The sequence below is a fragment of the Pelobates fuscus genome, chromosome 13, assembly GCF_036172605.1.
Source record: "Pelobates fuscus isolate aPelFus1 chromosome 13, aPelFus1.pri, whole genome shotgun sequence".
NCBI classification, from domain to species: Eukaryota; Metazoa; Chordata; class Amphibia; order Anura; family Pelobatidae; genus Pelobates; species Pelobates fuscus.
The window spans coordinates 81,237,160-81,262,190 of record NC_086329.1 but is presented as its reverse complement, the minus strand read 5'-3'; the positions used below and the strand labels follow the sequence as shown (position 1 = coordinate 81,262,190).

General features: G+C 44.6%; 1 protein-coding gene across 2 annotated transcripts in view; it reads right to left on the bottom strand.

The window, feature by feature from the left end:
- The window catches only part of F11R (F11 receptor), a 35,962-nt gene extending 12,735 nt beyond the window's left edge, over positions 1-23,227 (bottom strand). Inside the window, exons 1-2 of one of the 2 annotated variants that reach the window (XM_063439921.1) lie at positions 23,115-23,227; positions 8,315-8,374 (exon numbers count right to left, since the gene is read on the bottom strand). In XM_063439921.1, coding sequence (XP_063295991.1) covers positions 8,315-8,374; positions 23,115-23,160 — 106 coding nt within the window. In that variant the 5' untranslated portion in view covers positions 23,161-23,227. The remainder of the gene's footprint in view (positions 1-8,314; positions 8,375-23,114) is intronic. The other variant, XM_063439920.1, reaches the window with a different exon arrangement.
- Positions 23,228-25,031: the final 1,804 nt, after the last annotated feature.

Here is a 25,031-nt window from a genome sequence, read left to right as displayed (position 1 = left end):
GGCTGCATTTTGTCTAAGTCTGTTCTAAAACCATTGCATGTTCATGCATATCATTCGTTTAAACCCCCTACCAGTCTTTGGGTGTACTACAGGCTTCTTGGACATTATCGCATTTCATGTACAAACCAACGAACCACTGCATTTTCGCCTACACACTGACCCCTACCGGTCATTCAGTGTACTACAGGCTTCTCAGACATTATTGCATTTCATGTAAAAACCAACCTTGCTTCATTTAAACGGTTGTCATTTCGGTTTGTGTTTTCTGGTCGGCACTTATTCATAGTATATTCTATGCACGATTGCTGTTCGCATTAAAATGCATACGGTTAAGCTATTCATGCTAACTTCTGTTTCCCTTCATACTAAGATTCGGTTATTCTGCTATGTATTCACATAGATCTTTTTCGTGAGTTACATTTCATCATTTCACGTATTTACATCTGGTTAAAAAGTTGCTTGGTTAAATAGACAGACCATTTTCATGCTATTTTTAAGGTATCACTTATTACATCAAGGGTATGAAACCAGCTAACATTTCTGTATAGACATTGGACTCCCACGCTTACTGGAGTTTTTTTTTTTTTTAAATATAATTATCCATTTCATTACAATTAAATCAGCCTACGTTACAGGCCTCATTTCTTTGTTGTTAACCATGACACAAGGATTTAATTCCTTTTCATGCATACTCGGGTTGAATCACACGTACTGATCCAACCAATCATACGTTTCCTGCACAGTAATCGGTTAAACTTTCAAATACTTATTTTACACGATCTTAGGTTGTCTATTTTGTTTCAGTTTGTATATATATATATATATATATATATATATATAATAATAGTTATTTTATTTTACAATGCAGATATTACATGTATATTACAGTTATGGTTAGCCTACATTACGGCTCCTTTTTCTGTCATGCTCGTACGACATACCACGAGTTCAAGGACACGGTCCTATTTTCAAAGAGTATAATGGAGATATGATGTTATTACAACCATGTACATTACGATTACATGGCACTAACTATTCAGGCCATTTCTTATCATACTCATACGATATACCACGAGTATATAAGAACACGGTCCTACCTTCCACAGAGGGTTTCGGGTTGAATCACACGCATTGGTTCAACCACTCATACGTCACGTTACAACATTTTCTGCATAGATTGTCATTTCACATAATTTCACATGGCATTTACAAACTCAGGCCTTTTCTTGACACACTCAGACGACGTAACACGAGTATTCAAGAACACGGCATATACGTCTCACAAGACTTTCGGTTTTTGAATCACACGTTCTGGTTCATACATTCATACGTCACTTTACAGCAACATTTATGATTCTGCATATTGTCACTTCACATTAAAAAGTCCCTTGCATTCCCAGATCAGTTTAGTGACATGCATATCATCTGATCACCTTCCATATATACACATTACACGGCCAATCCCCTGCTGCCAGGTATCGGACTCAGCGTAACGCTTGTCACCAGGCATGGGCAGTCATGTTACTATCATACTCATAGATTTTACACCTCCCACACATACTGCTAGAAGCCCTAATCCCAGCCTATACAGATTACACAGGTCTCACAGGATCTATTCTCACTCTATCCCTTTTTAGGTTTATCCAGGTTTTCATACCTGTCGAATCTCAAAACTTCATACATACTACCAGGTGCGTAAGCCTGCTCACGTTGTAGTTCACATACGTTTCATTCTTCTAGGCCATAGAGTACTGGCAAGTTAGGGGTATAGGCCCAAATAGGTACCTCCCTTCTTGGCATTTCTGCCTATCGTTTAGTGGTCCGCGAGGCCAACACCCCGCCTCAACGTTTCGGAGGCAAATGCCATCGGGCCACACGTGAGTTAGCCGCCTCGCAATATTATAGAGAGGGCCTCACCTGTCACTCCCTCCCCCTGTTTTCTTTTACTATCACCGAGAGGCCTACGATTCCTGCCACTACGACGGGTGGCCTCAATAACCCCTCGCGCCAACTCATAGACAGAGCCTCTCATAGCCACTTGGCAACTAGCAGGGCCTCACCTGTCACAAAACAAGATTAATTTTTCGCCTTTCAGGCCTAGTTAGCCTGCCAGTATCACCCCTGGGGAATCGGTCACTACACCCCTTACCATGGCTGGGTCGGCCGCTGCGACCCCTCCAGCACTGGTTGAGTTGCAATCACTTTCTCCAGCCATCTGTTTCAGGGCACATGCTAAATCTGTGTCCAAATAAAATGTATCCCAAAACTATACTTAACATCAATAAACATTTCTGTACTTACGACATTACTGCCACATCATCCATCTAGACATTTGGTGGAATTCATTATCTCGGGTCTATCAGAAGGATTCACACAGGCCTCATACACATGCCTTCCGGAATCCTGGAATGTCCTAATTTACAATCCGCACAACAAACCCTACAGCGGTGGAGACACTCATAGCCAGGAAGTGGCAGAGGACTTCCTATGGGGGCCCTTCCAGTCCCCTCCGTTCACCACATGGCGGACAAACCCCATCGGTATTGTCACGGGGAAATCTTCTCACAAACAGAGACTTATCATTGATCTATCAACACCTCACACCTCTGCCACTCCTAGTCTGAACTCCCTCATACCCTCTGAGGAATTTTCACTGCAATATTCCACCATAGATCACGCCATTACGGCTATCATGCAGGCAGGGGCCGGAGCATGGCTCAGTAAGACTGATATCACAATGCTTTCAAGTTACTGCCTATCCACCCTACACTGTGTCACCTGCATGGTACTACTATTTTGCTCACGTTTAACATTTAGGTTCCAAAGTAGTCCGGCCATTTTCGACGTATTCGCCGAAACCCTATGCTGGTTTTATTAAATATAGCCAGATGCCCTACAGTTATACATTATCTGGATGATTTCTTACTGGTCGAGGAGAATATTTCCCCTCCCAGTAGCCTAAAAGAAACCATCAGTCTATTCGAACAGGTGGGTGTCCCAGTCTCCTCCACAAAGACTGAAGGACCAGATACCTTCATCACATTCCTGGGTATCATACTAGACTCAGCCACCATGCAAGCTAGCCTGCCACGCCCAAGGTAGAAAACATTCTGATCAACATAATCTCTACATACAACTCGGTACTTGCAACCGCAAGAATTACAGTCTCTGCTTGGGTCACTGAATTTTGCCATTCGCATCATACCTCAAGGCCGGGCTTTCATCTCACAACTCCTTTACATGTTTCCCACTTTTAGACATGATGGACACAGGTCACCCCTGGATACCCAAGCCACGGCAGGTGTAATTATGTGGAGAAAATTTTTAACCACCCTGAATGGTAAAAGCATGTTCCTTCCAAAATTGTCTGACTCCTCACCTACCATTTGGTCAGACGCGGCGTCTACCACAGGTTTTGCAGCAATTTTTCAGGAACGAATGGCTTTGGGGCAGCTGGCCTTCAGACGTTCAGGACCTGGAGGGTTTTTCCACTACCTCAGCTCTGTTTGAGATATATCCCATCGTGACGGTTGCCGTGGCATGGGTGCATTTATGGGCAGGTTCGTCTGTACGTTGCTACTCAGACAACCAAGTAACTTGTCACATAAACAAGGCTGATCCAAATCACTGACTATTATGAGATTCTTGAGGAAACTCACTTGGCTGGCTGCATGTCATAATTTTCTCTTGTTTTGTATTCATGTTCCAGGTGTATGTAACACTGCTGCTGACAATTTGTCTCGCTTTAATTTCCAGGCTTTTCGTCAAATACTCCCGTCAGCCGCACTCACAGCCACGAACACCCCACTATTCCACCATCTAGTAATGGACTAGATGCTATTATGCAACATAGCAGAACATTGTCCCAATTAGCACTGTCTACTAATACCCGGGAAACTTACGATAGAGCTTTCATTTGATTTAAAGATTCCTTTCTGAACACAACATCTTACAACCTTTCATCGTGACATCCTGGTTGGGCTTTGCTTCTTTTTGCCACCTCAAACTCAAACTATCATACAACACAATCAAACCATATCTGACAGGCATCCAACATCACATGCTAACTTTACAACCAGACAAATCAAGTGTCTTTCCACCAATTAAGAACATCCTTAGGGGTATTCAGAGATCCGAACCCCCACGTACGGCCCAGAGGCTACCCATAGATTTCCATATTTTTAAAGACTTATACAATTCACTAGATTTAAACCCTTTGCCAACAACACAAACCTCATCGTTAAAAGCGCCATATACGTAGCCTTGTTTATGGTTTCTTGAGACCAAGAGAATTTACCGCCATCAGCACAACACAGCCCACTCACATCCTACTTCATTCACACTTAACAAAACACATGGACTATTATATCTTGACTCTGCCTCACTCCAAAACCAGTCAACATGCACTTTCAGTAGAGGTTAAGTACTATCCTACTCACAACAGGTGGAGCCCCGTCAAACTACTGGACTCATATACCCAGCATAACAACGAACCACCATCTCAACCACTTTCAGTCTACAAGGTTCGGTACTCACTACCACCACCTTTATGACACACGTCAGGTCTTTACTTACACAGCTGGGCCTCAAATCAGCTAACTATTCGGGCCACTCCTTCCGCATAGGAGCGGCCTCCACAGCATCCAGTGCAAACATTCCAGTTCATGTCATCAAGTCACTAGGGCGCTGGAAATCATCGGCTTACTCTAGATACATACCTAACCCGGTACAAGAAGTAAGAAATGCCTTTCAAGACATGTCTGGTTAAAGTATGTATATTGCTGGTATGTAATAAATTTGATATTCTACTTTTGCCCTCTTTATTTACAGGCCTACCTCATCGTCGGTTCCGGCACACCACGACCGACTTGCTCTTTTAATACCATCCTACACTTATCAGTGTTTGTATCTTCTGTACTATCATGAGCCCTTAACACAAATATATATAAATAACATTTAAATGAGCTATAGCTAGCTCAGGTATAACAGGCATACAGCGATCCCCGTTTATGGGATATATGGATAGTTGTCCTCTGGAGGGAATGATGTCCAACTCTCAGGAAAGGGATATATAAAAACAGCTAATAGTGCTCACTGTTTGGCAGGGTGTAAAAGTTGTTAAATAGAAATGTACTTACAAATATAGTGCAGGCCAACTGCACTATGGTAACAGCGTTGTTGCTATGATCCCCACCTCAGATAAGCTTGTAAGCACGCAATAAAAAAAATATCGATAAGATGCCAGGTAAAAGTAGAAAAGTGTGTAAAAAGTAGAAAAGTGTGTAAAAAGTAGAAAAGTGTGTAAAAAGTAGAAAAGTGTGTAAAAAGTAGAAAAGTGTGTAAAAAGTAGAAAAGTGTGTAAAAAGTAGAAAAGTGTGTAAAAAGGTAGCTGGCAAAAATAGTAACCAAAAAATCTTTAAGCATATAAAATACACAATAAAACCATTTACGCGTTTCGCCACTAGGGCTTTTTCAAAATGGGATAAAAGCCCTAGTGGCGAAACGCGTAAATCGTTTTATTATTTGTGTATATCTTTTTCTCACATATATTGACCCTTACACTCTATACGATTGGTCTCTTATCTTGTGTCTTCCATATCACGAGAACAATCGGACTACTATAATCAGAGAGGAGACCCCATCACCAAAGCACCCTAAAAGACATATTGCCACAGTGCAACTTCTAAATCTCTTTGGACTATTTTATATATAATACCAACTATTTTGTTTGCACTTTTATATATGTATTATTTATATGCTTTTTACGATCTGTAGTCCACATTGATATATTTTGGCGCAGCCTTGCATTACTGTTGTTGTGGTTTCCCCATTCTTGCTGTAGAGGGTTACCCTCTGCTAGGCCACTGCCCATCCACCTTTTATTATTAGCGCTAACCTCCTTTATTTTTTTATATCTACACACATACATATATACATACACACACACACACACACTTTTTTTCCCCCCTTCATATTTTTTTTTTGTTTTTACATATACATTATTAAGTCTACTTAACTGGTGTAATCACAAGGAAGACAGGCAGTGTTTACATTGCCCCCTAGGGACACCTCCACTCAGGGCCGGTGCAAGGATTTTTGGGTACATAGGCGAAGATGCATTTTTCCACCCCCCCCCCCCCCTTCTAAAATTAACATCTTCACCTATGTGCCTCCTAACCAGCCCCTCCCTCTTTCCCATCCCTTAGTGTTCCTCTCCCCTCCCCTCTCGGTCCCTTGGTGCACCCCCCACCCTCTTAGCAGACACACTCCCCTTCCTGGTGTGCCTCCTACCTACCTGTCTTGTAGCGTTGCAGAGCAGATCCTCTACAGGAGCTTCTCTTAGTGAGCACTTCCTGTCAGTCTGGCCGGGTACAGGAAACAGAAGCTCCTGTACTGCGCTCCGCCACGCTACACTACACTCAGTGGCGTATACACACTAACAGCCACACACACTCAATGGCAAACACACAGACTCACTGATCTGACACACACTCATTCATTGACAGACACAGACTCAATCACAAACATACTCTCACTGATTTGACAGACACTCACAAACACACACTGATAGACACACTCACACTGACAAAACACTCATACACTGACAGACACACATTCATACAATCATTCACAGACACACACACACTCACTCACAAATGCATAAACACACACACACACAAAAACACATACACAGACACACACACTCAAAGACAAACACACAGACACACACTCACAGACAAACACAGACACATACACAGACACACACATGAGAGGCGGCGAGGGAGCTCTAACCTGTCTGCTCTGCTCCCTCGCGGGCTGTCTACTGATGCCGGGAGCTGGATTATGACGTCATATTCCGGCTCCCGCAGAGTCAGCAAACGGCGCGCGAGGGAGCAGAGCAGACAGGTTAGAGCTCCTCGCCGCCTCTCATTAGAACACTGCCGCCCGCCAGGGGTCCAGAAGGTGACCTGGCAGGAGGGAGCGCTTCCCTTCTGCTGGTCACTGCAATCTTTTGCGCCCCCAGAGCCGGTGTGCCCTAAAGCGGCCGCCTGTGCCGCCTTATGGACGCGCCGGCCCTGCCTCCACTAACCACTCCTCAGACGCTCTGCATGACCACAGAGGTGGTGATTGGCCAAGCTGGCATTTGGCCCTGCCTCCTTACCAATTCCACTAATCCAATGCTTCTTTAAAAAATATCTATAAGTAGACACCGGGTCCAGTGACTCACCAGGGATGTCCAAGTGACTCACTAGTACTGTCAGTGTTGTAGGCGTAGTTACAGTCGACGTCCGCCGCCCCCTTCCCTTCCCACTCACGTGACTTAGCGATGACGCTGTGGTCACGTGGGATATGCGGAAGTGGTTCGGGCCGCAGTTGACGCTACCAGATGACAGGTGGGCGGAGTATCGCCTGGACCAACAATATGCAATTACCAATTAGGGAATCAGCTGTGATCAGTACGCTTAATCGTTTACCGGATATTTAAGGAAGCGGGAGATGTGGGTAACTTCTGTACTTGCCCCTGACGACGGCGTCTTGATACGCCGAAACGCGCGTCGGGCTTTGTTATTATTTTCTTTTCACTATGCACTTGGGTTGTGGGTGGTAGCACTTGGTTATCACTTTAGTCCCTCTATAGGACTAGCGGTATTGGTAGGCATTGGCTCTGTGCTATGCTGAGGTAACAGGGACTCAGTTCAGGTAGTACCTAGTAGTCAGTATGGAACTATAGACAGAGTGGTTTCCAGATTATCTATGGCTGTGTAGTGTATAGATGGAGTACTTTGTTGTTTGCTCACTTGGACTAGGGTATATACCTTTTTTGTAGTATCCCTGAAAGTTACCTGCAGCTTTGCTTTAGGCATCTATGCCTACCCTACCTTAGTACCTATTAGGTAGGAGACTAAGTTTTTTAGCTTAATTAATAAATACTTTCTTTTTAATCATCAAGCATTCTTATAGGGTTGTACAACTTTTTCCTGACCTAATGCCCTTTTGTGTTGGTGAATTAGTAATTTTTTTAGTGTATATATATATATATATTATTATACATTCTGATGTCAGCAAGGAGGTGGATTGGGACCGGGGCCAGCAGAGGCACACAGCACTGGAAACATGGCCAATTTTATTACATTTTAAGGGTGATTGGGGGGGGAGGGGAGAGCGGGACAAACCACCTAAATGACTGATTTAACACTATAGGGTCAGGAATACTGGTGTGTGTTCCTGACCCTATATTGTTTCTTTAAAGTCTTGGTTTTCCCATAGAAGAAACTAACAAACGAACAAAAACTAAAAATAAAATATGGCTTACATTGTCCTTGTTTAACACTGAGGGTTGGTGTAGTCGTAGTCACTCCATTATCAGCTGAAACTGTATTAAACAAAAAGTGTAAGTTAGAATTTGCAATGAATCAAAACTCAAACACACAGTTTAAAATATATACACATTTCACAGCATTGTCCCATGGGATGTTTTAGAACAAAAGGTCTTAAAAATTGTGTCCCTAAATCCTATTTGTTAACTGCTAAAAGGTAAGAATAGGCACATCCTTTTCATCAGACCCAGTAGGCTGGGTCTCCAGAAAAAAAAAATATATAATAGATAACAGAATCTGATTCAACAGTCTGCAAAACAGGTTTTAATGTTTCAAATAGTTAGACTGGATTACAGAGCTAATGTCAACATAATTTGAATCCCTGACCAAAAATTAAATACTATGTTACAGAATACACCAATGGAAAAAGGCCTCTGAGTTAAGGGATCCACTTTAAAGCCAGCAGGTGGCAGCATTTTAGTGAGTTTCGCAAAATCTATTCTGAATGCACATCCAGAACCTGAATTTCCTTAACACGTTTTAACTCGCCATTTTACAGATTTATAATAATTGACGTTTGAATGTTACAGGAGAAGTCTTTTATTCTATCACAATACACCTCTTACAGCCACCTGTGACAGTTTAAGAAAACTCCTAATGTTATTGCTAGTATCTAAAAGGTTTTCTTTCTCAATTGTTTGCCTCTAGGTAGGGAGAGCCAGAGCACAGGGTGTGAAAATAGAGCTCTAACTGGGGTGTGTTAGTCCAGAAACCATGAAGTTAAAAGTCGATAAGTAGTTGATGCAATGGAGATATGGTCTAATTCTGAATGCAGTCACTCCCATATCATGAAGTAGGAGGAAACTGTGTGCAGTGGATACTCTAAAACAGAGATGCTTTAGTCCATTGTTGGAACAGAATGAACTTGATGTGCACAGGCTGGGAGCGACACCTAAATCACGGCAATAGAAATAGTGGAAAGTAAACTCCAGAGTCCAGTATCATCTATAATTCTCTTCCAGAAATACTCCAGGTCTCTCACCACCCATCCCTTTCATTTTCACGACACCAGTGATTGAGCGAGTGAATTCTTACACTTAAACATTATCTTCGGCCTTTCTAGAGCCAAGGAAAAAACCTGTGCCACTACAAACACAAACACGTGTAATTCGGGGTGTCATATCCTAGTAGACACATACAGATCTTAAACTGCTGTAGGAAGAGCAGGTGTCCTGTCGAACCGATATGCATGATTAAAATGAAAATTAGCAACAAAAGCAAGGACTAGGATTGTAATAAGCAGATAAAGCATCTCCCTTTAGAGATGGGCTAAATAGTTTAAATTAGACTTCAAAGTAAAGCACCAGAGGATATGTGTTGCCATCATCAGACATGATAGATTTTAGCTCTCAAACAAAAGGCTGAAGAGCACTTTGCAGGTTGGAAATCATTAAAGATTATGGAAGGACCATAGCAGACACACGTTACGGTTATAATTAAATAAAGGGACAGTGAAACTATGTTGAGAAAGCTTAATAATTTTGAGACATTTTTAGAGAGAAAACAGCAAGTGTACGATTGAGCAAACAATCATTAGGTGACCAACTGTGAGAAGCAAGGAAGAAGTACATTGAATTTCTGTTAATATTAAAAGAGCATATATATATATGTTTTTTTTTGTTTTTTTTTATGGATGGTTCCTGAAAAAATAGACTATAATCTGTAGTGAAATCAAGACCAATATATGTAAACACCCACGTTCAATGTTACTAGAATGCTCGTCACTGTCCGGACCACACCCACAGTGGAAGAAAAGGCTAGTCAGACAGGTTCGGCTACATTCCTCATCACTTGGTAAAAAGCAACTGGCAGCGTTTCTACTTAAAATCAGGAAAGTAATCTGGCTTCAATGAACATAAATGGAACCCATGCAGAGCAAGCCTACAGTGCACCAACAATGCTGAGCGGAAATGATTTCTGGTGTTATTCAATATCCATCACAAAAGTTTAACAAGGTGTGATTGGAATTTTGTTTCCAATCTTTAACCTACCACAGTTATGTGACCTTGTCTTTCTGTTTAAGATAAACAATCGAAAGTGTTGTGTTATTCTTCGAAGAGAATTGCATTGCCTTACGTAGTAAAATACCAGCAAAATAAAGTGGCTGCATAGTAAAAAATAATTTTAAACAAACATTTGATGTTTCAGTTTTCCCTGTATCATTCGTACAGCCATCAGAGACCTTTATAAACCATAGTCAAGCAGGGATATCTACTCAGCGACACATTGGTCATGTCACAAGGAGACAACCAGTAACTGTTTATTGGTCAATAATCACTGGCTCTGTAAATATAATCAGAGGACCTGATCAGTCTACTGAATGAGTGCCAGAGGTCTAATACTAAATTTCATTTTTTTGTTAATGTACAAGAGTACAACTTTAAAGTAAACCAAGCCTATATTAAACATGGATTGTTGTGTAACAGTTGCTCCATTCACAAAACAAGTCAGAATGAACACATAGAAACATACAGGACTAAGCATCGTGCTCAAACTCCCACTACTCTTTTCAGCAGCAAAGACTATAGTACACATCAGCCCCAATACATACAAGAAAAAAATGCTTGCGCACTATATCCGTATGCGCATTTAAATAAAGTTTTGTATATTTGTATTACACAGCCATGTTAAAATGCTGCCACGCACCCCATGTGTCACCTGTTAAGGGTTAATAAGTGTATAGGGGTTTAGAAAAATGGCCATCTCTGTCTCATTAGGGATTATACCTTATAGCTGAAGACTACAAGATAAACAATTAGTGTGGGACTCACCTAAGAGGGTTTGCTTTGGCGTGGCAGGTGAGCTTACACCTTAATGGCCATTGGAGTGATACTAAAAAACTCTAGTTATTTCAACATGCATAGGGATTTGGGATAGCGCGCAAGTAACTTTATTCGATTTAACACATAGCGGTCGATATCGTTTTTGGAAAGCAGGAGAATGTAAAGCTCATTAATATTCCATAATTTCACTGTATTTTCAGAGCAAGACAAAGGTTAATGGTAAGAACAGTGAAATTTCACACTACCTCAACTAAATAAGCCTCAACGAAAAACTGCTTTCATTTTGCATAGTAAATAATTCAGAACAAACATCAAGGACGGAGGGACAAGTAAACTGCCAATCGGCAGTTACACACCCTCATCTCTGCCTTGGCAAATACATCATTTTCATAGTGTGCAAAGAACCTAGTTATCGCCAGGTCTCGGAATACCAATATTTCTTGTACTCTTTTAAAATTGCTTGTCAGGAAATTACACAACAGAATAAAACAATGAACAACATAATTTACTTCTGCTAAACATTTTTTTCCTCTTCCTCTTATTTAATAAATATATTAAAAATGTAGCTGCAAAACTCACAATCTAGTTCAGCACAGGCACAGCTGAAAACAATGTTCCTGTTTCGGTTTATCCGGTTTTCTTTTTGCGAACTACGAGGTACAAAGGGCAGGAATTTATAATAATGGCTAAAAGGGAGACAATATGGAGGACCTCATTGAGAGATAAATACAATGGTGTGGATTTATTAATTTAAAGTGTCACTCTAAACACCATCACAAGTTTGCATTATTACCAAGATGGTATACAGCATACTTCCTAAGGGGTGGTAAAGGTGGCGGGACAGTGATGCAATTGCTTCATTTTGCCCCAGAAAGTCATGGGTCTACCCAAATTATTGGTAAGTCAGCCTGTTGTGAATGCATGCCAAGCAGACTGGCAATCATCTAAGGCCAGCCCACTAAGGGGAAGACATGCAATAAACCCTGTTTCAATGCTCTCTGCGGAGTCCAAGTGCCTTAAACATAACAAGAGCGCATACAATAATGCACTCACACTATGATTATTGGGAACAAGTCCTGTGTCCCCAAAAATCTGGACTATTCTGCAGAATTCAGGACAGTTTAATGCACTCTTATCATTTCTTTCCCCATTTTAATGCCATTATCTATATAATGTATTTTATACTAAAGCTTTCCTTTAATTTCTCCGACCTTGCAAATGCATATTGGCCAAATATAAAGGCATAAGGAAACACAATCTTAAAAATCCTAAGATAAAAACAGTTCCCATTTAAGTCCTACACTGATAGTCATTTGTCTTTGCAAAGAACAGTGACAATAATTTTCTGGGATCTAAACTGGTACTGTTGGGTAGTGATGTCCCGAACGGTTCACTGGCGAATAGTTCTGGCGAACATAGCACGTTCGCGTTCGCCACGGACGGCGAACATATGCGATGTTCGGTCCGCCCCTATTTTCTCTTTTTTTTTTTGTGGTCTTTCAGCCAAATTTACTAATACTAAGTAAAAATTAGGGGCATGTGGCTGCTCACTGTTAAAAAAAAAAACAAAAAAAAAAACGGTCCCCCCTCCCTGAGCGGGTGGGGGCCCTAAAGTAAAATAAGGAGGGAGGACCTATTGTCCTCCCCTCTGGCCCCCACCCCTGAGTGGCGAGTGGGGCCCCTAAATACCAATAGGGGGGGGGAACTATTGTCCTCCCCCCGGCCCCCACCCCTGAGCGGCGGGTGGGGGCCCTAAATGCCAATGGGGGAGACCTATTGTCCTCACCCCAGCCCCCACCCCTGAGCGGCGGGTGGGAGCCCTAAATACCAATAGGGGGTGATCTATTGTCCTCCCCCCCGGCCCCCACCCCTGAGCGGAGGGTGGGGGCCCTAAATACCAATAGGGGGGACCTATTGTCCTCCCCCTCAGCCCCCACTACTGAGCGGCGGGTGGGGGCCCTAAATACCAATAGGGGGGGAACCTATTGTCCTCCCCCCGGCCCCAACCACTAAGCGGCGAGTGGGGGCCCTAAATACCAATAGGGGGGACCTATTGTCCTCCCCTCCGGCCCCCACTCCTGAGCAGCGGGTGGGAGCCCTAAATACAAATAGGGTGGGGGACCTATTGTCCTCCCCCCCGGCCCCCACCCCTGAGCGGCAGGTGGGGGCCCTAAATACCAATTGGGGGGGGGAACTATTGTCCTCCCCCCGGCCCCCACCCCTGAGCGGTGGGTGGGGGCCCTAAATACCAATGGGGGGAGACCTATTGTCCTCACCCCAGCCCCCACCCCTGAGCGGCGGGTGGGAGCCCTAAATACCAATAGGGGGTGATCTATTGTCCTCCCCCCCCGGCCCCCACCCCTGAGCGGAGGGTGGGGGCCCTAAATACCAATAGGGTGGGAACCTATTGTCCTCCCCCCGGCCCCAACCACTGAGCGGCGGGTGGGGGCCCTAAATATCAATAGGGGGGACCCATTGTCCTCCCCCCCGGCCCCCACCCTTGAGCGGCAGGTGGGGGGGGAACTATTGTCCTCCCCCCTGGCCCCCACCCCTGAGCGGCGGGTGGGGGCCCTAAATACCAATGGGGGGGTCCTATTGTCCTCACCCCGGCCCGCACCCCTGAGCGGCAGGGGGGGGCCCTAAATACCTATAGGGGGGACCTATTGTCCTCCCCCCAGCCCCCACCCCTGAGCGGCAGGTGGGGGCCCTAAATACCAATAGGAGGGGACCTATTGACCTCCCCCCGGCCCCCACCCCTGAGCGGCGGGTGGGGACCCTAAATACCAATAGGAGGGGACCTATTGACCTCCCCCCGGCCCCCACCCCTGAGCGGCGGGTGGGGACCCTAAATACCAATGGGGCGGGACCTATTGTCCTCCCCCCCCGTCCCCCACCCCTGAGCGCCGTGTGGGGGCCCTAAATACCAATAGGGGGGGACCTATTGTCCTCCCCCCTGGCCCCCACCCCTGAGCGGTGGGTGGGGGCCCTAAAAAAAAATATGTGTCCCCCCCAGGTGACTAGGGGTCCCCAAACCCCTAGTCATCCCCTCCCCCCCCAAAAAAAGATCCCCCTACCTACCTCCCTCACCCTAAAAATAATGAGGGGGGGACTGTTAACTAAATACCTGTAAAAATAAATACAAATAAACTTTTTTCTTTTTAATTGCGTCGGTTATTATGGATATTTATTTGGCCTTTTTTGGGTCTGAAAAAAGAAGATTTTAGAAGAAAGAAAACATCGAATGGCAAGTTATTATTTTTTTTTTTTTTTACAGGTTCTTAGTTAAATGTCCCCCCTCATTATTTTTAGCGTGAGGGGGGTAGGTAGGGGGATCATTTATTTTTTGGGGGGAGGGGGTGACTAGGGGTTTGGGGACCCTTAGTCACCTGGGGGGGACATTTTTTTAGGGCCCCCACCCGCCGCTCAGGCGTGGGGGCCAGGACAATAGGTCCCCCCCTATTGGTATTTAGGGCCCCCACCTGCCGCTCAGTGGTGGAGGCCGGGGGGAGGACATTAGGTGTCCCCCCTATTGGTATATAGGGCCCCATCCGCCGCTCAGGGATGGGGGCCGGGGGGGGGAGGACAATAGGTCCCCCCCTTTTGGTATTTAGGGCCCCCACCCGTCGCTCAGGGGTGGGGGCCAGGGGGGAGGACATTAGCGCCCCCCCCTTATTCTTGTTTAGGGCCCTCACCCACCGCTCAGGGGTGGGGGCCAGGGGGTAGGACATTAGGTCCCCCCCTATTGGTATTTAGGGCCCCCACCTGCCGCTCAGGGGTGGGGGCCGTGGGGGAGGACAATAGGTCCCCCCCTTATTGGTATTTAGGGCCCCCACCTGCCGCTCAGGGGTGGAGGCCGGGGGGAGGACATTAGGTGTCCCCCCTATTGGTATATAGGGCCCCATCCGCCGCTCAGGGGTGGGGGCTGGGGGGGAGGACAATAGGTCCCCCCCTATTGGTATTTAGGGCCCCCACTCGCCGCTCAGGGGTGGGGACCGGGGGGGGGAAATTAGGTGTCCCCCTATTGGTATTTAGGGTGCCCACAATTTGTGTTTAGGGCCCCCACCCACCGCTCAGGGGTGGGGGCCAGGGGGGAGGACATTAGGTCCCCCGCCTTATTCTTGTTTAGGGCCCTCACCCACCGCTCAGGGGTGGGGGCCAGGGGGTAGGACATTAGGTCCCCCGCCTTATTCTTGTTTAGGGCCCCCACCCACCGCTCAGGTGGGTGGGGGCCCATCATTATTGTGGCCAGAAAGAGTCCCTGTGGGTTTTAAAATTCGATAGATTGAAGTCTATGGCGGTTCGCCGGGTTCGCCCGTTCGTGAACATTTGCGGAAGTTTGCGTTCGCCATTCGCGAATGGAAAATTTCATGTTCGCGACATCACTACTGTTGGGGATTTGTATGTGGCAACTGTGGCAAGAGCCACTTCACCACTGCGGTTTGGAGGGGACTACTTGCAAGCCGTTAACCCTGTGACTATGGCCCCTTTAATGTATTATGGTTAAAAAAAAAAAAGAAAAAAAAAATATTTGTACCTTTTAGGACCTTCAAACTTTCCACCTCCGAACCACCGAACAGCCTGACCACACGCAAGTGGAGTGTGCAGCCCATTCACCTCCCAGGCTGGTAGTTAACTGCAGCCACAAGTCGAGCATGTGGCAGCGGCCATCTTGTTTAGTCGAACGTGTTCAGCGGTGTTTTGTCGTTGAGTTAATGGAACTGAAATCGGACACGCGACGGCACGAACACCACTGAACAGTTACCTTCCATGGAACTTTGTCTATTCGAACGGCATTCGGTGGGCAGAAGCCCACGAACAAGGGACACACACTGACTATGTTCATAAACAATTATGTTCGTTAATTCGTACGGTATTTTGACTGTTTGAAATAGACTGGCCGCACAGCCTAATTCTCTGGAACGGTTTTGGGCATGAAATGCATGCGGTCGGTCAAAAGGGGACTTCCACAAAATTCCTGGACCTCTGCTCTGATCTGGGTGATTTTTTTTAAGGGGACATTTAGGGGGATATGTTGTTTATTGTGGTACTTTTTATACTTTATAAAAATGTATGTTTTTCTGCCTGGAGATAATTGAGTTACATACAGGAATTGACTCAGTTATCTCCCAGGCTGAGAGGAGGGATTGTGTGTAATGTGTGGGAGTGTCACCTACTGTACTGCATTATCATTGGCTTGTAACAATTGTCTTCCTGTTACCCACAAGGTTCAGGTGTCAGAATCCCGCGGGCTGCTGCGAGGGGAGGCTGCAGTCCGCTCGCGGCACTCACCCTCCAGCCGTCCGCGGTCCCCTTCTTGGTGTGCGCTCGGTGGGCGGCATCCTCCCAGCCACGGATGCCGCCCGCGTCTTCCTCTCTGTCCCCCAGTGGCAGCATGCATGACGCTGCACGCTGGTAGACCGCCCAGTTTTATAAACGCCGGGGTCAGCCACCTGACCTGGCATTAAAGGCACAGTGCCTCAATCACAGTGGGAGGTATAAATATCTCCCACGTGTGATTGTTAATTCTGATTGGAAATTATCCAATCAGAATTAATCAATAGGTTTAAATACTTACCTTTCCTGTCTCTCCCTGCCCTGTTGTGGTCTTTGCTTGCTAGTATTGCTACTGAACTTGTGTTTCTGGTTACGTACTCTCTGGCTTGTTTATCTGACTTTGTGACTTTCTCCTACCTTTTGACCTCAGCTTGTCTCTTGATGTTCTGTCTTCTGGTTCCCCTTACTCGGCTTGTCTCCTGACTATTCTTTGTGTGCTTAGCCCGGCCACTCTAAGGTCCGGTACAGCACCTTTTCTGTGTGTGTGTTAGCGTGTTTGGTTCCCGGAATCGTGACACCAGGTGGATGTTCCCTTGCATGGGGACTTGCATATAAGGCCAGCTGTGGCACCATTAAAATGGAGTCCTGCTTAACCCTCAACACGTAACTTGGTCTCGTGATTGGAGGGGAACTGCTATACTACTATATCACTAGCTCTTAGAGCTATACAGCTACACTCTCCTGGAGGAAAGGTCTTTCCCACACGGTCCTGGATATCAGAGGTTGGTCCAGGGTGGGAGGAAGACGGTGAGATCCCAGCTAAGCTACAGTGGTTGTGGAGTCTGCGGTGCTTACGGTCCTCAGCATCAGCTAGGAAGCATCTGTTGGCGGAGCTTCCCACTCGGGGTGCCAGGTGATCCGTCACAGCAACCTTCAGCACATCAGATGCTGCAGACTACATCTCCCCTGATGCTTTGCCAGAATTATGACTGTAAGAGTATTATGGGAGATGCAGTCCACAACATTTGGAGTGCCGAACGTTGCCTGCCCCAACAGACTATGGTCAATGGGGAGTGCCCCTTCCCTGGTCTCTAAAATGGTTAATTATAACAGTACCTGCACATGTTATGGAGAGTCTGAATTTATTTAAAGGAGTGCTGGAGCTGGATATTCAGTGCAAAAAGACGGTCAAGCCTTTGCAGCTGTTGGGCCTTTGATGGTGACCCACATAACTACAGCAGTCTTAGCCAGGCTAAGCAGGTTCTCCAACAACATGAAACACAGGTGGTGTGATGGAACATTGCAACAGTCAAAACGGATATTCTGGCACACATCAACATTGCAACAGAGATTCCGTAATTGAGATAAGGCAACATGAGCAGTCTGGGAAAAGGCAGAGGTCAAATTAAGAATTCCAGGAGCTACACAAACGGAAATGGCTGGAGTTATATCAGGAATAAGTACAGCTAAAGAATCCCAGTGTTAAAGGCATTAAAGGAACACAAGCACCATAACCACTATACATTATTGTGCTTGATGTGCCGTGGCAGCCCCCCCACGTAAGTTGGCAAACCATTTCCCAAGTGTTTTACAACTTATGTGGGATGCTTCCTCCATTGAGAGCTCCTGGTAGGAGCTTCTGTTCGATCTGAGCAGCTAAACCCAGTGTAAGGTGATCACTCTCGGCCAATTAATTAGCGCCTGCACTGCTGGGCTAGCTAAGTGCATAGAGCCCCAGATATCTGGGGTGCCAAAAGGTAGTTCCACAGATGTTGTAGAATTTCAACTCCCATGATGATTTTCCAGATACATCTAATTTTAATTAAGGTTCTATATAAAGCCCTTCCATTCCATCATACTATGAAAACTAATGTGAAGTTTTACAATACAGGGACAGTGGGTCCCTGACTTCTGTCCATTAATTTTCTCCAACCCCTGAAGAAAAATAAATAAATAAATAAATAAAAGAGAAACTAAAACCTCACAGGTAGACTGCTTTGATGAAGATTCCACTTTAAAATATTCACGGTTTTCTAATTTTTTGCTAAATGTATCCCCATTAAACTCAAAGCAAAACTAGGTGGGGCTTGAGCAGGATATGGTTGCTCACACCTGCAAAGTACTTGGAAAGCTTAAAGGACCACTCTAGGCACCCAGACCACTTCAGCTCAATGAAGTGGTCTGGGTGCCAGGTCCTTTTTGAATTAACCCTGCAGCTGAAACTGCTATGATTTCATTGAGGGTTAGTCCAGCCTCTAGTGGCCGTCTACCTGACATCCACTAGAGGTGCTTCCGCAATTCTCAGTGTGAAAAGCACACTGAGATTACGCCCATAGGAAAGCACTGAGTAATGCTTTCCAATGGGTGGTTTGAATGCGCATTCGGCGCTGACGTCGGCAGGGGGAGGAGAGGTCACCAGAGCCGAGGGAGCCTGACACTGGATTAAAATAAGTGGCTGAGGGGGGCCTAATAACCTTATATAGTGCCAGGAAAACAAGGTCGTTTTCCTGGCACTATAGTGGTCCTTTAAGGGGGAAACAATGGTGTACATTAAAGGGAAACTCCAGTGCCAGAAAAACGATCCGTTTTTCTGGCACTGGAGGGTCCCTCTCCCTCCCACCCACCAATCCCCGGTTACTGAAGGGGTGAAAACCCCTTCAGTCACTTACCTGGGACAGTGGCGATGTCCCTCGCCGCTGTCTCCGCCTCCGCGACACTCCTCCTAGTGATTACGTTGGCCGGTGGGCGAGACTAATCTCGCTCACCGGCCGAGGAGACCTAATGCGCATGCGCGGAAATGCCGCGCATGCGCATTACGTCTCCCCATAGGAAAGCATTGAAAAATAATTTCAATGCTTTCCGATGGGGTTTTGAGCGACGCTGAAGGTCCTCACACAGCGTGAGGACGTCCAGCGACGCTCTAGCACAGGAAACCTGTGCTAGAACCCAGGAACTGACCTCTAGTGGCTGTTTAATAGACAGCCACTAGAGGTGGAGTTAACGCTGCAATGTAAATATTGCAGTTTATGAAAAACTGCAATAATTACACTTGCAGGGTTAAGGGTAGTGGGAGTTGGCACCCAGACCACTCCAATGAGCAGAAGTGGTCTGGGTGCCTGGAGTGTCCCTTTAACACAAACTCATATAAAAACCAATTCTGAAAGATAAAATAAAGTGGTGAAAAAAATACTTTTAGAAACAAAAGCATCATTAAGGTTTGGCCAGCATTTCAACAAATGTCTTCTAAGAGACAAAAACATGATGTAGGCACACCTTCATTCCTCTGTTCTTTCCCCTTACTTTATTTTATGAAGAATGTCACTGCAAATTTGTATTTTTCTGATTGTGTATAGCAGTTATGCATATTACTACAATAAAAAAAAAATTGAAAGACACAACATGAATTTTGTCCTGGTGCATGTGGCTTTGTGAGTCAGTTCCCTCTAAAGTGGGCAGGTTGCCGGCTGTGCATACTGCAGGCTATCTGCGAGGGAGCTGTGATCTTCCTGCTCTGCTTAGTGATGCCGAAGCCAGAATATGGCATCACTCTGGCCCCAGCCTAACTAAGCAGTGCACGAGGAAGCAGAGTAGGAAGATCACAGCTCCCTCGCTGCCCACCTCCACTGTCTTCCAGCTGGCCGCCCACTGAACCCCAGGAAAAGCCAATCCACTCCAGCTCTCCCAAAGGTAGGGAAGGCTGGGAGGACTTAAATTGGATTAAAACATAATTTGTGAGTGTGTGTGTCAGTGTTTGCCTGTCTGTCAGTGAGTGTGTATGTTTAGGTGAACAGCTCCCCTCTGATCGCACGGGAATAGTGTTTTTACTGACCGTTTTCCCCCGTGTCGTGCCAGTCTGCCTGCGGCTGGCCCCGCCTCTATGACTAAGATCATCAAGCTTGACGATCTCAGCCAATCCAATGCTTTGCCATAGGTAAATATTGGGAAGCTGTTGCTCATGTGCTGTAAAATGCTATGCCAATTAGCATCTCGTCACAGAGATAGATTGAATCAATTGGCATAGATGATGCCAGGAGAAAGTGACAGCTGGTCACTTCCTCCTACATACCGAGAGAGCTGTGAGAAAGGTATGAGAGGCAGGAACAAGGAGAGAGACAGCTCCTGACCCACACACTCACCACCCTCAGCCAGTATTAAAATGACTCCAAAAGAGACACTCTGGTCGCTACAAATATGAAAAACATGAAATATGTGTGGGTCATGGTATGTGTGTTTATCGGAGTGTCCATATATGTGTAATTGTGTGCATCTGTGTATCTGAGTTTGTGCGTTAGGGTCTTTGTATGTGTGTTTTAGTATATGTGCATACATCTCAGCAATCAAACCCAGCACAACATGTAAACTCACCCTGCAATCATAGACAAACATTACACACAAACAGACCCCTACATTAAAACTCCAACATTATATCCAAACACACCCATTCATTCAAACACCAGCACTGCACACAAATGTACACACACATTTAAAAGCCAGCACTACATGCAAGCACAACCCTTCATTTGCAAACTTTACTAAAATCTTAAAAGTATGTGCAAACACCAGCACTACACACAAAAACACACCTGCATGTTAAAGCCAAGACTACATACAAACACATACCCCTGCATTTAAATGTAAACACTACACACAAGTACACTACTACATTCCAATGGCAACATCTCACCTGCCATTCTGTGCCACTCTACTTACTATAACCAGCAACATTCACCTGACTGCCTGTGCCAACCAGCCCCAAAGCTTTGCAATATCTCACCTGCTAACCTACCATATACCACAAAAACAGCCTAAATTGCCCTACCCATAGTAAACAGCAACATACACCTGACAGTCTGTGCCCCTCTGTGGCAACATGACACATGGCTACTGGTGTCATTATATCCCAATACTCTGCAACAAACCTCCTGTGACAACCTAATATGACCTTGCATTATCCTACCCTCCAGCCTGTGCCATCTACCCCGATACCCATATATATCCTACAGTATGCGCCATCCTATGCCCTTTTTACCTATATTTTATTATAATAAAAAATAACTGTTATACTACTATTTACACCAGGCTCTACACATTTTGAGTGACCATTGACGCTTAAAAAATGGGTGCATAGGAGGCCAACGATCATCCCCCAGATATGGATTATAGAACAAAGCATCCTATTAAAAAATAAAATAAAAAAAATAAAGTTATAACTACTTCATGAATATGAAGTGAGAATATGTACTAATCCAGAGTACATTGGAAAGCCAAAAAGACCCTATAAACAGTGTGTCTAATTAGTAAGTGTTTATAATAACCAGAAACCGTGGTTACCGTGAAGTTATGAATACAACACTTTTCCAACTGCACTTTAAAAGACTAACTTTTAAACACGATAAAATGATGATAATTCAGGATTATGTTTGGATACAAATTGACCATTGACCTGGTTTACATAGGAGCAAAACTACATGCACTGCAGGGCTGTTCACTAAAGTGAGAATTCAAACTGTATTTCAAATTTAAAGCCAAACTGAAAAAAAAATTCAGAGCTATGCTTCCGTTTTGTCTATTTCGGCCTTAAAGTTGAAACTCACTTTGAATTCAAAACAATCCTAACTTTAGTGAATAACCCATCCCCCTGAGTGAAACCTACCTGTTTAACTGGATTTTTTTTTATCTTTGGACAAACACAACACATGTCCCACCCCCAACAAACCATTCCTGGGGACACATTTTACTCTAACTTCCTGCTTCAATAGAAACTATTTTAATTAAATGTTTCAATTACAAGGATTGCTAGTAATACTGAAAGCTTGCATAAAGGCAGATACAATAAGGGTTAGTTAGATATAGATAAGTTAGAGGACACATTTTAGGAGGTTTTACAACATTCCATATAATGTGATCAAGAGTCAATATGATAATAGAATGTTTGCTAAGTGGCTCTTCACATGTTATGGAAAATTTCTAATAAAATGGATTTTGTTGTACATTTGTTTAAAAAAAAATAAAAAAAAATAAAAAATATCAATATCTTGGCCTCTCCAGGAAATGGGTTCATATCCAAAAATTACACAGTACACACACAGTCGTAAAAATTAAAGATCTCTTATTATCATCAAGTAAAACAATGCCCTATTCTCCAGAATACTTCCTTAATATGTGATTAACACATTAATCACTATGTCTGTAAACCAATACTCTCAGTATATCCCGGTTACCTTCACAGAACACCTACACATGGGACTGGCCCTCAAACAGAAAACAGACCAGCACCCCCAGCCATGGGACCAGCACTCCCAGCCCCCCCATCCATGGGATCAGCACTCCCAGCCCCCCCGCCATCCATGGGATCAGCACTCCCAGCCCCCCCGCCATCCATGGGATCAGCACTCCCAGCCCCCCCGCCATCCATGGGATCAGCACTCCCAGCCCCCCCGCCATCCATGGGATCAGCACTCCCAGCCCCCCCGCCATCCATGGGATCAGCACTCCCAGCCCCCCCGCCATCCATGGGATCAGCACTCCCAGCCCCCCCGCCATCCATGGGATCAGCACTCCCAGCCCCCCCCGCCATCCATGGGATCAGCACTCCCAGCTCGCCCATCCACAGGACGTGCACCTAACCAGGCACAAGATTACCACTCTCAGGACCCCCATCCATGGGACTGACACTTACCTAGGCTGAATATTAGCGCTCCAAGTACAACCCAGCTGAGCTCCATGTTTTCCTTGTTCTTCTTTCACCGAAACTGAGAACAAACAAGTCAGAAACTCCTCCCCCATGGACATCAGCAACCTCACCCACACTGAAGCTCACCTACAGCCAGGTGCTCTCCTGATTGGCTGCTTGTAATAACTGAACTCTGCCTGATTAGTGGAGGCCCCTGTCAATCATCGCATGAAACAGGTAAGGCCCATCAGGTGGCTCTCTTGGGACAAGAGAAGCACAAAGGGATTGGCTGAAGTAGCTGTCAGTCAACAGGTAGATAGGTTGGGGTATTAACTTCCTCCCTCACCTGATATCCGGAACCTCTCCTCTCTCTGTGACTATGGAGGACTGACAGAACCTTCTTATAGTCTGGGTTACATAGTAACTGTTACCAGGCTCCACAAAGTATCCATCAAACTTCTAAACATTTTACAATCCACTGTACCCCATTCTCTATGTTGTTTTCATGAGTCAGTCATTCTATTTGTCCCAGCAGGTGACATGCCGTTTACCAAGGTTTATTCCTGAGTCTCGTTAACGTAGTCATTGAGCTCATCCTGCTGAGAACAGTCTGAAACATAGATGCAATTCTGCCTTTGTCCACTGGGTGTCGCCATTGGACAGGGATTAAGTAGAGCGATATTCAATAACCTCTAATGGGACTCTTATTCACTAAAACAGGGCAAAACCATCCAGCTGCATACAGGGCAATTCGGACTGCCAAATCCAGACTTTGTTCACACTATTTAACCTCTTCAGGACAGAGTCAATAGTGCACGTTCTGAACAAAACAAAACGTAAACAAAAACTGGAATTTGCGCCATATGTCTGTTCACCCGTAGTTCCCCTCTTTCATATTATATGCACCCAGACTTATTATATATAATTTTGTTCAGGAGAAACAGGGCTTTAATTTATCATTAACTATTCATATATGGAACATCATTTATTATGAATAAAATTAAAAAAAAAATGTGAGAAAATAAGATGTTTTTTTTTAATTTGCATTTCCGTCTGACATTTTAACTGTGAATGTCATAACACTGCAAAAAAATGCAGATATTTGTAATCAGCGATGTCTCACGAGTACAACAGTACCCCCCATTAACAGGTTTTATGTTGTTTTGGAAAGTTACAGGGTCCAATATAGAACATTCCATTTTCAAATAGAAATTTTCCAGATTAGTAATGTTACCTTTGAGACGGTGTGGTAGCCCAGGAATGAGAATTACCCCCATAATGGCATAGCATTTGAAAAAGTAGACAAGCCAAGGTATTGAAAGTGGGGTATGTTTAGTCTTTTTTAGTAGCCACTTAGTCACAAACACTGGCCAAAGTTAGAGTTCATATTTGTTTTTGTGTGAAAAAAGCAAAAAACGAATATTTGGCCAGTGTTTGTGACTAAGTGGCTACTAAGAAAGACTGGACATACACCATTTGCAATACCTCGGGTTGTCTACTTTTGCAAATGGTATGCCATCATGGGGGTAATTCTCATTCCTGGGCTACCATACGCTCTCAAAGGCAAATTTCAATGTGAAAAAAATGAAATGCAAACCTTATATGTGACTCTCTAACTTTCCAAAACACCATAAAACCTGTACATGGGGGGTACTGTTATTCTCAGGAGACTTCACTAAACACAAATATTAGTGTTTTAAAACAGTAAAACATATTACAACAATAATATAGACCATAAAAGTGCCGTTTGCTTGTAAAAAATGCGAAAAACGTCACTTTTACTTAAAATATCATCGTTGTAATACAATTTACCAGTTTGTAACACTAATATTTGAGTTCAGCGAAGTCTCCCGAGTAAAACAGTACCCCCTATGTACAGGTTTTATGGTGTCTTGGAGAGTTACAGGGTCAAATATATTGCTT